A 13217-nucleotide genomic window follows, 5' to 3' on the forward strand; every position below is an offset into this window, starting at 1 on the left:
AGCGTACATGACTTCAATTTGCAGAACCACTTGGCTCTGACAAGGCAGCTCCGACTTTATCTTACTGAGGCATCTGAGGGTGATCCGACTTCTCTCTGACTGTGGATTTATTAAGCACCTGCTCAGTAACTGGGAAAGAAACCTGGATTTTAATACATTTAAAAAGCCGTCCGATTGATTTGTTTTATGTTCTCACTGCTACAGTCTGTCAAATGAGGTGATTAAACAAGTTTCTCATTTGTACAGTATGTCATATTAATTTTAATTAATTAAGTTGATCAAGATTAATGTCTCTAGAGTGAAATTGTAATTCCTCATTAAGGTGATATTTTGGGTTAGGCCACCGTGCCTGGAATCGGAAGGTCGCTGGTTCAAATCCTGTTGTCAGAAGATTGATTCCCTCATTGGGCCCCTGAGCCAGGCCTTTCAGCCCCAGCTGCCCCAGAGACTAACCCTGTTCTCCTAGTTGTACATGGCTTTCGATGATAGCATCAGCCAAATAAATAAAATGCTAAATCAGCAAGGAAACATTCAATATCCCTGATCAACCAATAAACAGAACACAGACAAATGTGGCTATTAAAGTCTGACGAAGAGCCGCTCCTCAGCGAAATCCATCACATTTGTCTGACAACACCCGAAACGGTACTACTCTTACTCCTACTCCTACTCCACCATTGAGCTTTGGTGACAAAGGGTTCTGGCAGGCTTCCCAAAATGCACTTCTGCTCCTTGCAAAATTATAGCTACCCTCAAATCGCTGAGAGATGGCCAGGTCTATATATGTACAGACAAGAACTGCTATAGATTATCTCCACTGACATTAAAGGCATTCGGAGAATGGTTATAACTGCTTATTACAACTCTTGTTATAACTACTAAACATACAGACATGGCAATGTCAGTACCACAATGTCAATGCTCAATTCAAGCAGACAATAATCTCAGAAGATAATGTCAAAAATAAAAACACACGGTTCTTTCTGCCAGCCAATCTGGAGAAACTGACAGTTTACAGATGGCAAGATAAAGCATTTATCCCTGATTGTGGGTCTTGGTCTATTCAAGGCACGACCGGCATGAATAAACCATCCCTTTTAATTGCCTGTAAATTTCACCATCGCCGATATGAAGAATAAAGAAACAGCACTTTGTTAACTTTGAGCGTAACACCAGAGTAATATTTTGACAGCAGAAAATTCATTTCCATCTTAGACTGGAGTTAAATAACATCAGTCACTTCTGCATGGTCATTCTTAAAGTCATACACAAGGTCACGTTAGGAGCATTTTTTGTTTTTAACTGTAGAGATACAAAGATGCTGGTGTGTAAGGCCATGGGTTCCGAATCTTTGCCCATGTCCAGCAGGTCATTGGTTCAAACCTGGATCTCGGCCTGGATCTCTTCTCAAAATTACGAGACCCTGACCTCATAATAATGATAATTATGAGATCCTGATCTTGTAATCACAATATAGTGAGTTATAATTACAAGATAAGGTGTCTTTTTCTTTTCCTTTGTGAATGCAATGCGCTTCCATAACCCCTGCTTCAGTCTGGGAATTTAAAACGGAGAAGAGAACTGGAAGTACTTCCCTCTCGTACAAACTCATTCCCTTATTTCATAAAAAAAAATTCTAACTTAATTATCTCAATGGCTACAGATCAGCCCAACCTCAATTGGATCAGCACATACAGTATTGTTCAGGAATTTTAGGTAGCCAAAGGAAACTATGTTTAAATTAGGTTATGTTGCTATAAAACTATGACTTTATATCACAGTGTAAGTGTAGCCAGTTCAAAATCTCTCCTAAAGTCACCCCAGTATTTACGTAACTGTCTAATGTACGCATGTATTTTTTGGCCCAAACACTACAACACCGTTTTTGTCTAATCTGTTCATTTGCATATATTATAATGCTCAACCGCATCCTTTTCCAGAGCAAATATGCACTTAATCCCCAGATAAACAGCTGAACATTTTCTTTGGCTGCCTAAAACCTTTACACAGCACTGTATGTTCAGGGACAGATTATCTGAAACTTTCATTTTGCCTCCGATAAAAACATAATAAAAAATTCACTTAAATAAATGTATCTATCCAACAATGTAAATGTACAAGTAACTCCAAAACAACTGTCGATCAAAACGTCTTCCTTTCCAATAAATAAATATTCTAGTAAATATAAAGTATAATTAAAAAATAAATAAATAAATAAATAAATAAATAATATTCTTATCAGAAATGCTCGTAATGAAGTATTCACAAATTCTTACTGCTACCATCACTCGAACAAACTAATTCAAGTAAAATAAAAACAAACAAACAAATAAATAAATAAACCAAACCGTTCAGGAACAATAATTTGCGTTCCGGGCAAAATGACACGGCTTGGTGAGTTAAAGAAACCCGGATGAGTTCGAATCCCGAGAAACGTGTGAACGAGCAACAGCTGAGCTGAGCTGCAGCCACTCAAGGGGCGGAGTCTGGGAGTCTCATGGTGCCAACCACGGCAGCAGTGCCGCATTTCACACCAGGAATTTGTTAATTAGGATGGTCTCGCTCCAGAAATAACGAGTGCTAACTCCTCCCTCGTTCCTCTCCAGCATCGGAAATAGACGTGGCATCCTCATGGCAGTCCTCGACACATAGACGTGTCACATGTAAAAGTGTTTGGCCCTTAACGACACCGTTACCGTCTCTGGAGGAGTCTAATGAAACGCCTGCCTCTTCTGAAGATAATTCAGATTATTTAAATTAACTGTCGAATGTTGTGACTGCATTACTGCTCTGCCGTTCTAGGTTTGCGTGGATCACTTCTCGAAAGCTCTCTCCCACTGCCGTCACAGCACGTGGGCGTAAATAAAGTATTATCTCAGTGATAAAAAGGGAGCTCGTCTCTGCAGCACAACGTGCTGGTTCTATCGCTATCCAATATAGCTGATTTGGGGGTGGGGGCTGCCATCTTTAAAAACGATTCAAATAGCTAATCGGATTCAGAAGTCCAATTCAATTTATTTTTATATAGTGCCTTTCATAACATAGTTGCCCCAAGGTGTTTGACAAGTGTGTGCGGAAATCCGTTATTACATCATTTATACAAAATGTCCAAGATGAAGAAGCTGGTTCCTCCATCCCCATAACCTTATTGCCAAGGAAACAATTTGTTGTTAATGGCAAGATGCGGGAGGGAAAGTCGGTAGATCATGAAGCCTGATCGTACACAACATGTTTCAAGGAAGACAACTCACCTGCTCCCGCAGCCAAGACCCCCCCCCCCCCCCCCCCCGAGGCGGCACTGAACTGGCTATAGAGTGACTTCATTAGTCTCTACCATATTCTGATGCTTTGCCAGTCTGTTGGCGGGAGAAACGGTACAGTTGGAGGAATCCTGCTGTTTTTCCACAAGGCCTTTCACAAGTTGTCACAAAGCAAAAGTACTAATCACTGTCCATATGGAATAAAAAAAATCTAATCTGGCAATCCTGGACATAAAACATAAAGTTCAAAAAGGACCTCATTAAAATCCTCCATGACCCCAGGCACAAAAGGGCTGCTGGTAATCTGGCAGAAGATGAAATGATTATAAAATTTCAGAGATCAAAACTATGTAAATAGAAAACTTAAATGTCTGTTAAGGACAGATGGTGAGGAAGACCGTGTTGGACATCAACCGCGTGCTGGAAGGAGGATTTTAGGACAGAGCCGGATCTAGTAGACCACAGGAGGCCCTGGATCTTGTCCATGAGTCAGATCCAGTAGGAGAATTTAATTCCCCAAATGCTGAAACTCGCACAACACCTAGGTGCCTGGACTTCAATTTTCAAATATTTCAAAGACTTTTTCTTCCCTGGCAACATTCTGGAGCTGAAAACAAAGTTCCTCTAGTCACAGTACAGCCACTGTCCCCAGGAGAAGACGGCGCAGTGGTAAAGGACACTAAGAACTGCCCAAGCATCTGGGGTTTCAAGGCCTTCACGTGTGGCCAGCAAAAGGTTCAATTAATCAGGCTTTGCATTTGTTTGTCTGATTATTAGGTAGTTATAAAAAAATAAATCATGCAGGAATGAAAAGGACAAAATGTGGGTCATAAGAAAGCAACGTTGAAAGAAATGGTCATTTCTGATCAATTAGCCCCCCCCCCCAAAACCACTTCATTGCCGTACATTCTGAGTATCCTCAGGAAGTTTTCGAGGCAGCTATTGGCTGCCTGGAGTGATTACATTTAGCCAGTGCTCAGAGGGAAAGCTCATTCTGTAGCGCCTTTGCACCCCGATCATGGGGAGCCATCAACTACAGCCACAAGGAGGAGGGAAAATAAGCAGATTAACGTAATGAATTTCACACACGTCTCTGAGGCAGAGATGGGAAGTGCATCCATTCTGCGACTGAGCATATACGAGGTTCCTGAGCCGTGTAACGGGAACTAGGCTATGGCTAATTAACACCAGACACCAGCTCACGGCACCATCATCTAAGCCTCAGCATAACTCAACACCTCTCAAGGTTTTTGAACTTTGTCGTTCCAGGGTTCAAGCCCAAAATGAGCAGGGTAGGCAGACGCGTTTGTTCCTTAGAGTCGGTAGGTGGGGGGGTACCAACGTGTAACGAGTGGGGTAACGATGAGAGTGTCATCTCCCCCGCGGACACCCACGTTCGTCTTCGGAGGCGCTCTCTGAAAGCGGCTTTTCCTTTTCACCCGTTCCCAATACACGTGCTGTGTTGGGGGACGCATAGCGGAATAAGCACATCACTAAGCAGGATCACTTCCTAGCTACGTACCGCAGCTACTCCTTGCGCCTCAGGGTAAAGCATTCACCTATATGCTGCTGAATTTCGCTCGCATTGCCAAGCCTGTCCGCTCGCATTTTAGAAGGGCTCAATAGACTGGAAACCCTTTATGAGAATAACTCACATTACAGATAACCATTATGTAATATTTTTTATTATAATTAAAATTATGTAAAATAGCAGTGGGTGGAACCATGCCTTGGGGGCTTTGAATCTAGCTCAGTTCTCCCGATATTCTTATACGATACCGAATAGAGGAAACGCCACAGTTACTAGTTCAGTCGCCTGCTGGTTATACTGGTGCTTAAATATGTCGCTGTGCGGCCTGTGGTGGAATCCTGTCCATTACCCGCATCACCCTACCAGGGTTAACGAAAGATCACCGCCCAATGATGACAGGCAGTTATGACGTCACAAACAGACGCATGAAATGTCAGATTCTGGGAGTGAGGACTGCGACAAATGGAATGTGCTGCTCCATAACACTGGTGAGCTTGAGTGGCTCTAGTAATCAGAATGTAGACCACCCACAAATGACACGTTACGGTCCATCAGCCACACAAATTTCTCCTGCAGGCTATCAATCCCTTTCCACAGGATGAAACTCTTTGCCCCCAAATGAGAGAGAGAGAGAGAGAGAGAGCTCTCCACTCTCCCATGAAGTCCTGGGCCTTTCCAAATTCACTGAGCACTTATACCAATAATAGCAGAAGGTACAGATTAATAGGGAGAAACCCAAATCCTTCCACACAAAGCCTTTCGCTGTGGTCTCTCACCAGGTGTTGGCATAAGGGTGGGAGAGCTATGAATAAATAATCTTAATGTTTATTTTGTAATGCTTTGCCAGTTTAAACTTATGTGCCCTGTTATCACAGTCTTGGAGTGAAGCAACCAAGCATTTCACACTGTCCAGAGTATAATGGTGTATGTGGAAAATGAAACTTTGATTGATTGATAGACAGATAGACAATCCCTGCACTGGAGAGTCAAGGCAGCACTGTGGTTTCACTCCCCCATCATCTGCGGTTTGATGCCCACACCCCGGGTCTTTGTGTGCGGGGGGGTTGGTACGTTCTCCCCATGTCCGTGTGGGTTTCAACCAGGCACTCCACTTTCCTCCCACCCACAAAAACACATTCAGCTGAGGTGACCCGGTGTCCCTAAATTGTGCAGTGTGCCCTGCAATGAACTGACATACCATCCCACCACCCACTGTTTTCCTCACCTGATAAGCCGAAATGGACGGGTAATTCCCAGAGTCAACAATTCATCTTGTGGTAGTAAACAGTTTTCATCTTCAGGCCACATGTGTCACTATTACAGGAGTAATTGGGGGCACGTTGCCCCCAGAGTGCCTTTCTTTTGTCCCCATAAAGGCACAGACCACCCTCCCCTCCCCCCTGGCGTGGACTCCCAGCCAGGAAGGTACAGCGAGCGGGAAAAACCGCATGGAAATACACCAGACATCTGAGGCATGGAAAACGCACGTCTGTGTTATCAAACGAAACCGAATCCTTCTAGTCAGACTCACCAAAGTCATTCAAAGTTTAAAAAAGTTGGTGATAAAAAACTCCTGCGTGTCCCTGCAAGTTAGTCGTCATGCAGCCTCTCTCACTGCGGCGCTTCTCTATTAGAATGATCACAGTGCACTGGGAATAGTGAATAATCCCATGTGCTATTGGGAAACGCCAAACGCCGGACCCCTTCCGGCAACGTGCACCACAGACAGCATAGCTACTCCAGAGCTGAGCCCAATCTCAGGGGCGGAATCCACCACAAAAAATCACAAGTGGCTGAGGACTGGGGGCACATTGGAAAGACAAGGAACATGAGCTCACCGCCCCAGGCCACTGTCTCTGCAATTTACTATCATACTATCACCAACTGGGAGGGGGGGGGGGCACTGGGCTGGTTATGGCGATCCCCACCGAGTGCCCAGCCCTCATTAGGACATCCACTCTCGAATGTGTTTCTGGGCCAGTTAATATACCTCCTACAAGTACATGACAATGACCTATTTCAAATGAGCTCATAGCTTTGAAATTTTATCATGACACGAAAGCAGTATTTTTTTGTAAAGCAATAAAATATATAAAATAAAAACATACTACTGTTATTATTGTAGATGCAATACATAGCATAACTTCCATAATTAGACATAAATTAGTTTGAGGTCCTTGTTATTGCATATAAATACATATAAAATACATAATGACATATTTTCTCACACACACACACACACACACAAATTTATTTTATTATTCTCCCTCTGCTCCAATCAGCATTCAGAAAAACGTCCCACATTTTCTCCCTGTCCGGCCTCATCCCAAGTGATGTCATTGACTGCGCGTACAGCCGTGATGTCATCAACAGGCAGGGGATCGAGCGGCGGCTCATCGTTTTGATGGCACTTGTAATTAACCACGACACACCAAGCGACTGAGTGATCACTGGTCTTCATCAGGCCGCCATGACAGAGCAGACAGGACTGAGCCAGATTATAAACTTTAAGCTGTGACAATCCCTCAATTTATAACAAAATATACAGAACCTTCTGTTAATGGTTTGGTTGATCTTCACAAACCGCTCCAGGTGATTCACCATGACATGACACGTGTACAGCTGTACATGAGCAGCAATGCCAGAGCGCAGGTTGGAGGCGTCATTGTCACAGTCACCCGTCGTCTCACTCAGATATGCCATCATCTCCCAGTAAGTAGGGCACGTGCACGGCAGCTCCAACTCACCACTGCCTCTCGCAGTCCACCAGGATGCGCACCAGGATGCCCGTCACTGCCACCAGGATGGGGTAGTGGTCCACGCTTTCTAGCCCTGTGGAGAGACACCGGCAGTGCGGATCAGCTGGGCATCCTATTGGGAGCTGGGAAGGGGGGGAGGGACCTGGGATGATGAGGGGACCAATCAGGATACAATGACAAACTGTCTAGCTCTGCTAAATCAAACAGCACCAAAACTAGGCATGTGACCCTCCTTTTCTCTTATATATATTTTTCAATATATATATTTTCAGATTTGCAGGAATGCATTTGTCCATTGACTGAGTGGTTTAATTACTGAGGTGCAGGAAACACAGCAGTATGACTGATATTGTCCCATATCGCATCCATCTGTAATAAAACCAACAAGAATACCTGCGTATAAATCAAAGATGGCTGCCCTAGGCCTTCTTTGGCCATGAAAATAAATTACTCCTACAAATTCACGATTAATAAGCCCAGAGTGTTCATTTTGGTGTCAAGACATGCTTATAGACGTGTTTGGTTTCCAAGGATGTTGAAACGCTTATCATGGAAAGGAGAAACTAAACTAACAAGCCTTATTGAAAATCAGTAATTTGCTTTTCACATGGAGCTGCAATAAACTCACGTTCGGACATAAAATGGTTCATCACAAGATTCATCATTCAGGACATGTGGCGTGCTTTAGCTGAAAGGCTGATGTTCATAAAAGCCATTTACACTGACATTGGTTTTTATTTTGGAATAAAACTATATGAATCTCACTCAATTAGGCAAAGGATGATCATTTTATGGTTCCAGGTTTTCCCATCCACAACCCAGGCCATTACTTTACATTTATTTATTTAACAAAGGTTTTTATTCAAAGTGACATACAACTGAGAAAGAGGGACAGTGCCTGGAGCAGCCTGGGTTAAGGGTCTTGCTCAAGGGCCTAGCAGTAAAATCACAGGATTAGAACCGACGACCTCCCAGGCGTAGAATCGAGTCTTAACTCAAACATCCACACACACACAGCCCCATTACCGCTTCTGTTTTCAATATTCTCTGCTTTACGTATCAGCCTCCAGTTGCTCCAAAGCATGGAGTCAATCTCACATTGACCTTCCCATTTTTATCCCCACCAGAGGGGAGAACTCATTCTGAAGTGAGATAATCCCCAGCAGCATCAGGGGTGTCTTTGTTTAAAGATTAGCTTCTGTTCCCCAAGGCAGGAAAGAAAAATAATTCCCCTTGATGGGTGGGCTGGGTCCACAGGCTCGGTGAAGTTCGTGAGCAGGCGATGTCCTGTTTGGGTCCTTGCTAGAAACTTAAGGACGTCTTATGTTCTCGCCACTCTTCCACCCAAACCCAGAGCGAGAACAAAGTTTTGAAACAGAATCACAAACGCACAGTTATGTCAAGGTAGCAGGAAGATACGATAATGATGTAGCAGGAAGATATGCCAACAATAGAGGAGGGAGATATAATGACGGTGTAGCAGATAGATACAGCGATGATGGAGCAAGAAGATATGGCGACGATAGAACAGGACGATACGACTACAGGACAGCAGGAAGATAAGGCTGGGATAGAGCAGGAAGATACAGCGACGATGTAGTGAAATAGCGAAAGTGATTCGTTGTCATTGTTGACACACCACAGCACACAGTGTACAACAACGAAACATGTCCTCTGCATGTAACACATATGTGACGGGGAGACATAGCAGGGGGCAGTGTCGGGGGAGCAGGGCTTGGGGTGGCACCCTGCTCATGGTACCTCAATGGTACTTTGCTGGTCGGGGATTCAAATCAGCAATCTCTTGATTACAAGTGCGCTTCTCTAACCATTAGGCCACGCCCCATAGTAGAAGATGCAATGACGATATAGATTCGGTGGTGATGTAGCAGGATGACGAAACAGGAAGAAACTATCACACCCCCTACCCAGAATTCAAGAGCCAAACATGACACACATTATATTTCAAACCATGTGTAGCTCTTGAGACGCCATCCATATACTTTTATCGTGCTTAAGTGTTGGATTAACAGGAATTACAGCAGACAGGAGCTCACCTGGTAGACGCAGGTTAACCACACGGTCGAAGAGGTTCCTCTCCGCGGTCACACGATTCAGCACCTGGTTTAAAAGCTGGGAAACAAGAGAGAGGGTGGACATGTTAACGATCGATTTATCACACGTGTTCAGATGTTGGTAAACGAGGGCAGTAACACATACAGGAACAAACATGGCTAACCAAGCTCTTTTCCAAAAAGAGAAGCAAGAGGGCAGAGGAGCACGTAGGTAACCTACTGAAACCTAATGGTTATGTTGCCAAAGTGTCTTCTCCAGTGAGACAGACCTGGGTGCGTCAGTTCACTTGACTGGTACCGAATTACAAATGAGAGCTGTTGGTAATCACTGGGAGTAGGACTTGAGGAAATGGCCGACAGTCAGGCGCTGGTGAGGAAGGGCAGGCGGGCAGCTGAGAGCCTTAATCAGCCCTTTATTAATAAAGACACGCTCAACTCCGAGCTCACACACTCAGGGGGGGGAGAAAACCTGGCTCACTGCAGCCGGGAGCGGCTCGTCCTTGAGGGGGACCTCCGTCATGGGGGAATCGGCGGACTGTCCAATCAAAGCTCGTGTGGCACCCTAGGCTACCTTCATCCCCAGAACCCCATCACTCAATTTCGCGAGGCCTTGGACCATAGTTACACACTAATGACGAGATCGAAAAGAAGATGACCCTGCACACGGGGGCGCTCACGACAGCCTCGAAACATGAGAAAAAACATTTAAAAAACACAGCAAAACACACACACTTCCCCGACACAATCGGATGACAGGCACCACAGCAATATTATCGTTTTATTAGTACTCATTAGAGAGCAGGTGTCCACTGAGAATCTGCTAATGACTGTATACTCTATTGTTTTAGCTCCTGGGTATAAATTAGCATAATCAAAACGGAAGAAGTTGTCTCATTAACCTAATTTGGATGTTTTTCCATGTATGCAGATACACATTTTCCTCACATTTGCGTCACACATTAATATCAATCCGTTCTGCTGTTTAGCTTTAAAAATTTAATATGGTGACTCAACATTGCATTACTCTGCCTGGCAACACCAATGACTGTTGCTGTTGAATTGCCAGGAATGATAAACAGAATTAAAAAGATGACTCTTGATTAAAACTGAAACTTTACAACTTTACTACTTAAAGCTTCCAGTCAAGCTCCGTTCAATAGATAAATGTGATACAGGAGATTCAAACCTAACCTTATAATGAAGGGAACAAAAAATATGGAAATGTGCTCCCATAGGCTATAAATATCATTTGTTGGCCATGGTACAGTGGTAGCGTTAAAAGCTAACGTGGCAATTGAAGACGAACTCTGTGACTTTGAACAGTACAGGACTGCTATAAACCAAAAGAACATACCAGAATAGGAATGTGGACAGGCAACAGTCCAGAATACAAGGTGAAAGAGGGAATGGTGGACAGACGAGGCAGACAGATGGAGAAGGAAGAGGGAAAAGAGGTCAGAGAACTTTATGGAGAGGTGTACCATAGCCATGCTAATTGGCATGAATTGCTAATGACGACAAGTTAAGGTCTCCAGGTGCAATTGAACCATGGAGAGAAGAAAGTAAACAGGCAAGGGATGGAGTGAAGCTATGAGCCTTTAATCTTTATAGCAGTGTTTTCTTGAGTTGATGGAATATGGCACATTACCATCAGGAACCCTCTAGTCTCCATGATGTCACCAATGCACTTGTATCCCTACTTGAGGCTCTGCTGTAACTACAGGACACAGGGCCATAGGACCATAGGGTCGACTCACAAGCAGTCGCCCTCCACCCTGCAGATCTCCTACACTCCCCCTCCCCCCGCCCCAACAGCAGATTCACCTTCTGCCAGACTAAGACAAAGCAGACCTCCTGATCAAGAGAAAGAGCCAAAGAATCCTTCCAAAAGCCCTTTACAACCCTGCCAGCTAACAGCACACTGTACAGCCCTATTGCTGCCAAAACCGAAGACCAGGTGCCCAACATTAAGGGCAATTTCAATATTATCTGCCTAGAGTACAACGGTTAAGCATATTTAAAGACCTATGCACAAAAATGTTCCTTATTTAAACCAGTACAGGGAAAGAACATAGGAGGGAACATTATGCAAGGTCGAAATTACGGTCAGATGTAACGAGTGTGAAGCCCAGTTACAAAATCTTGGCTCGACATTCACGTTTTTCACCAAGTGATTTCCAGAAATGGACTTACAAGCATCCCTGTGCTTCCTGGGTGAACATTTATGCAAATTGGAAGGAGAGATGCTTGGATTAGCTTCTGGTCACATATCCCATCTCGCTGTCCTTTGAGACATACTCACACATACAGGTGGCAGTGAAGCTTGGGGTCTGAGTGCAGGCACAGCCATCAATCAGGCCTCCCAGGGGTACTTCCGATGGTTTAAGGGAGGGTTCCCCGATTCCAGTCCCGGAAGGCCAGAATCCTTGTTCAAACACATCTTAATCAGCTAACTGCCAGGTTTAGTAGACGTGTCTGAAAGGGGAAATCCACACTGTGTTGGATTCTGACCCCTCCGGGACTGGAATTAGGGAACCCTGGTTTAAGGCCTTGCTCAAGGACCCAACGGCAAAGTGACTATTTTCCTGAGGACACGATTTGAATCGGCGCCCTTCTGATCGAAGTCACAGAGGCCTAAACCCGTTGGGTGTTATTTTAATCTTAAATATCAATCATGCCATATGTTCAGAGAATCACTTCAGTAAATAAATGAACATCTGTACATTTTCAGTGGCAGAGAGGAAATGGCTCAGATCCATCGTGTGAAATGCTACACCCCTCAACAGATGTTTCTGGATGCAGATGCCATAGTTACCAGTAATCCCCTGACCTTTGTAAGAAAAACGGCAGCTTTACCCAGTAACAGAACACCGATAGGAGCGCAAGGTTTGGAGACGAATCGTGCACCAGCAGACTGTTACTGGTCAGGCTGGCGTGAAACACGGCAGTAGCTAATCCCAAAGCCCCCAGGCCCCTTACCTGAGCCAATCGGCGGAGGAGCAGCTCAGCCGAGGGGCGGGCCCAGTCGAAGAAAATCTCGGGCACCAAGGTCACCGTCATCTCCAGCACGCGGAGGAGGCTCACTGACAGGTCGAAGCACGTGGCACACACCTTCAGCTGCCGGGTGTCCACAAAGTTCCTCTCCGGCCGCTCGGCTGCCTGCTGGATCTGCGGCCGCACATACGACGTTTCAGAAAGACAGACGGCAGCCAGGCAATCAAACAGCAGTTTCAGTAACTCTGAACATTTGGCTGCAAATGATAACACAATTTCATGTCACGTAGAAAGAGACGCTCTGGTCATCCCTGTGACTGATATAATTATTCAGGATTCAAACCCAAAACCTTCCAGACATGGGCACAGAATCCCTAACCTGCAACACTTTAATTCTACTTGGCAGAAATCATCCATCCATCTTTTATACCACTTGACCTATGCAAGGTCATGGGGGTGTGGAGCCCATCTCAGGAAACAATGGATAGCAGGCAGAAAATAACCCAGGATGGGCATTTATTATCATCATCATCATCATCATTTACACACACACTAAGGCACTATATATCTATACCAGGGGTCTGCATGGTTAGGGAAG

The 13217-nt window shown here is 44.6% G+C and overlaps 1 protein-coding gene and 1 long non-coding RNA gene across 4 annotated transcripts in view; one reads left to right on the top strand and one right to left on the bottom strand.

Annotated features, from left to right (window-relative positions):
• Positions 1–13217, top strand: part of LOC125747984 (uncharacterized) — a 300948-nt gene that overhangs the window by 90682 nt on the left and 197049 nt on the right. The gene's annotated exons all lie outside the window — the stretch shown is intronic.
• LOC125747956 (E3 ubiquitin-protein ligase RNF123) overlaps positions 1–13217 on the bottom strand; it is a 92294-nt gene that overhangs the window by 41988 nt on the left and 37089 nt on the right. For all 3 annotated transcript variants that reach the window (XM_049023655.1, XM_049023654.1, XM_049023653.1), the window contains exons 33-35: positions 12605–12793; positions 9608–9683; positions 7539–7623 (exon numbers count right to left, since the gene is read on the bottom strand). In XM_049023655.1, coding sequence (XP_048879612.1) covers positions 7539–7623; positions 9608–9683; positions 12605–12793 — 350 coding nt within the window. The remainder of the gene's footprint in view (positions 1–7538; positions 7624–9607; positions 9684–12604; positions 12794–13217) is intronic.

The sequence above is a fragment of the Brienomyrus brachyistius genome, chromosome 8 (genome assembly GCF_023856365.1).
Source record: "Brienomyrus brachyistius isolate T26 chromosome 8, BBRACH_0.4, whole genome shotgun sequence".
Classification (NCBI taxonomy): Eukaryota; Metazoa; Chordata; class Actinopteri; order Osteoglossiformes; family Mormyridae; genus Brienomyrus; species Brienomyrus brachyistius.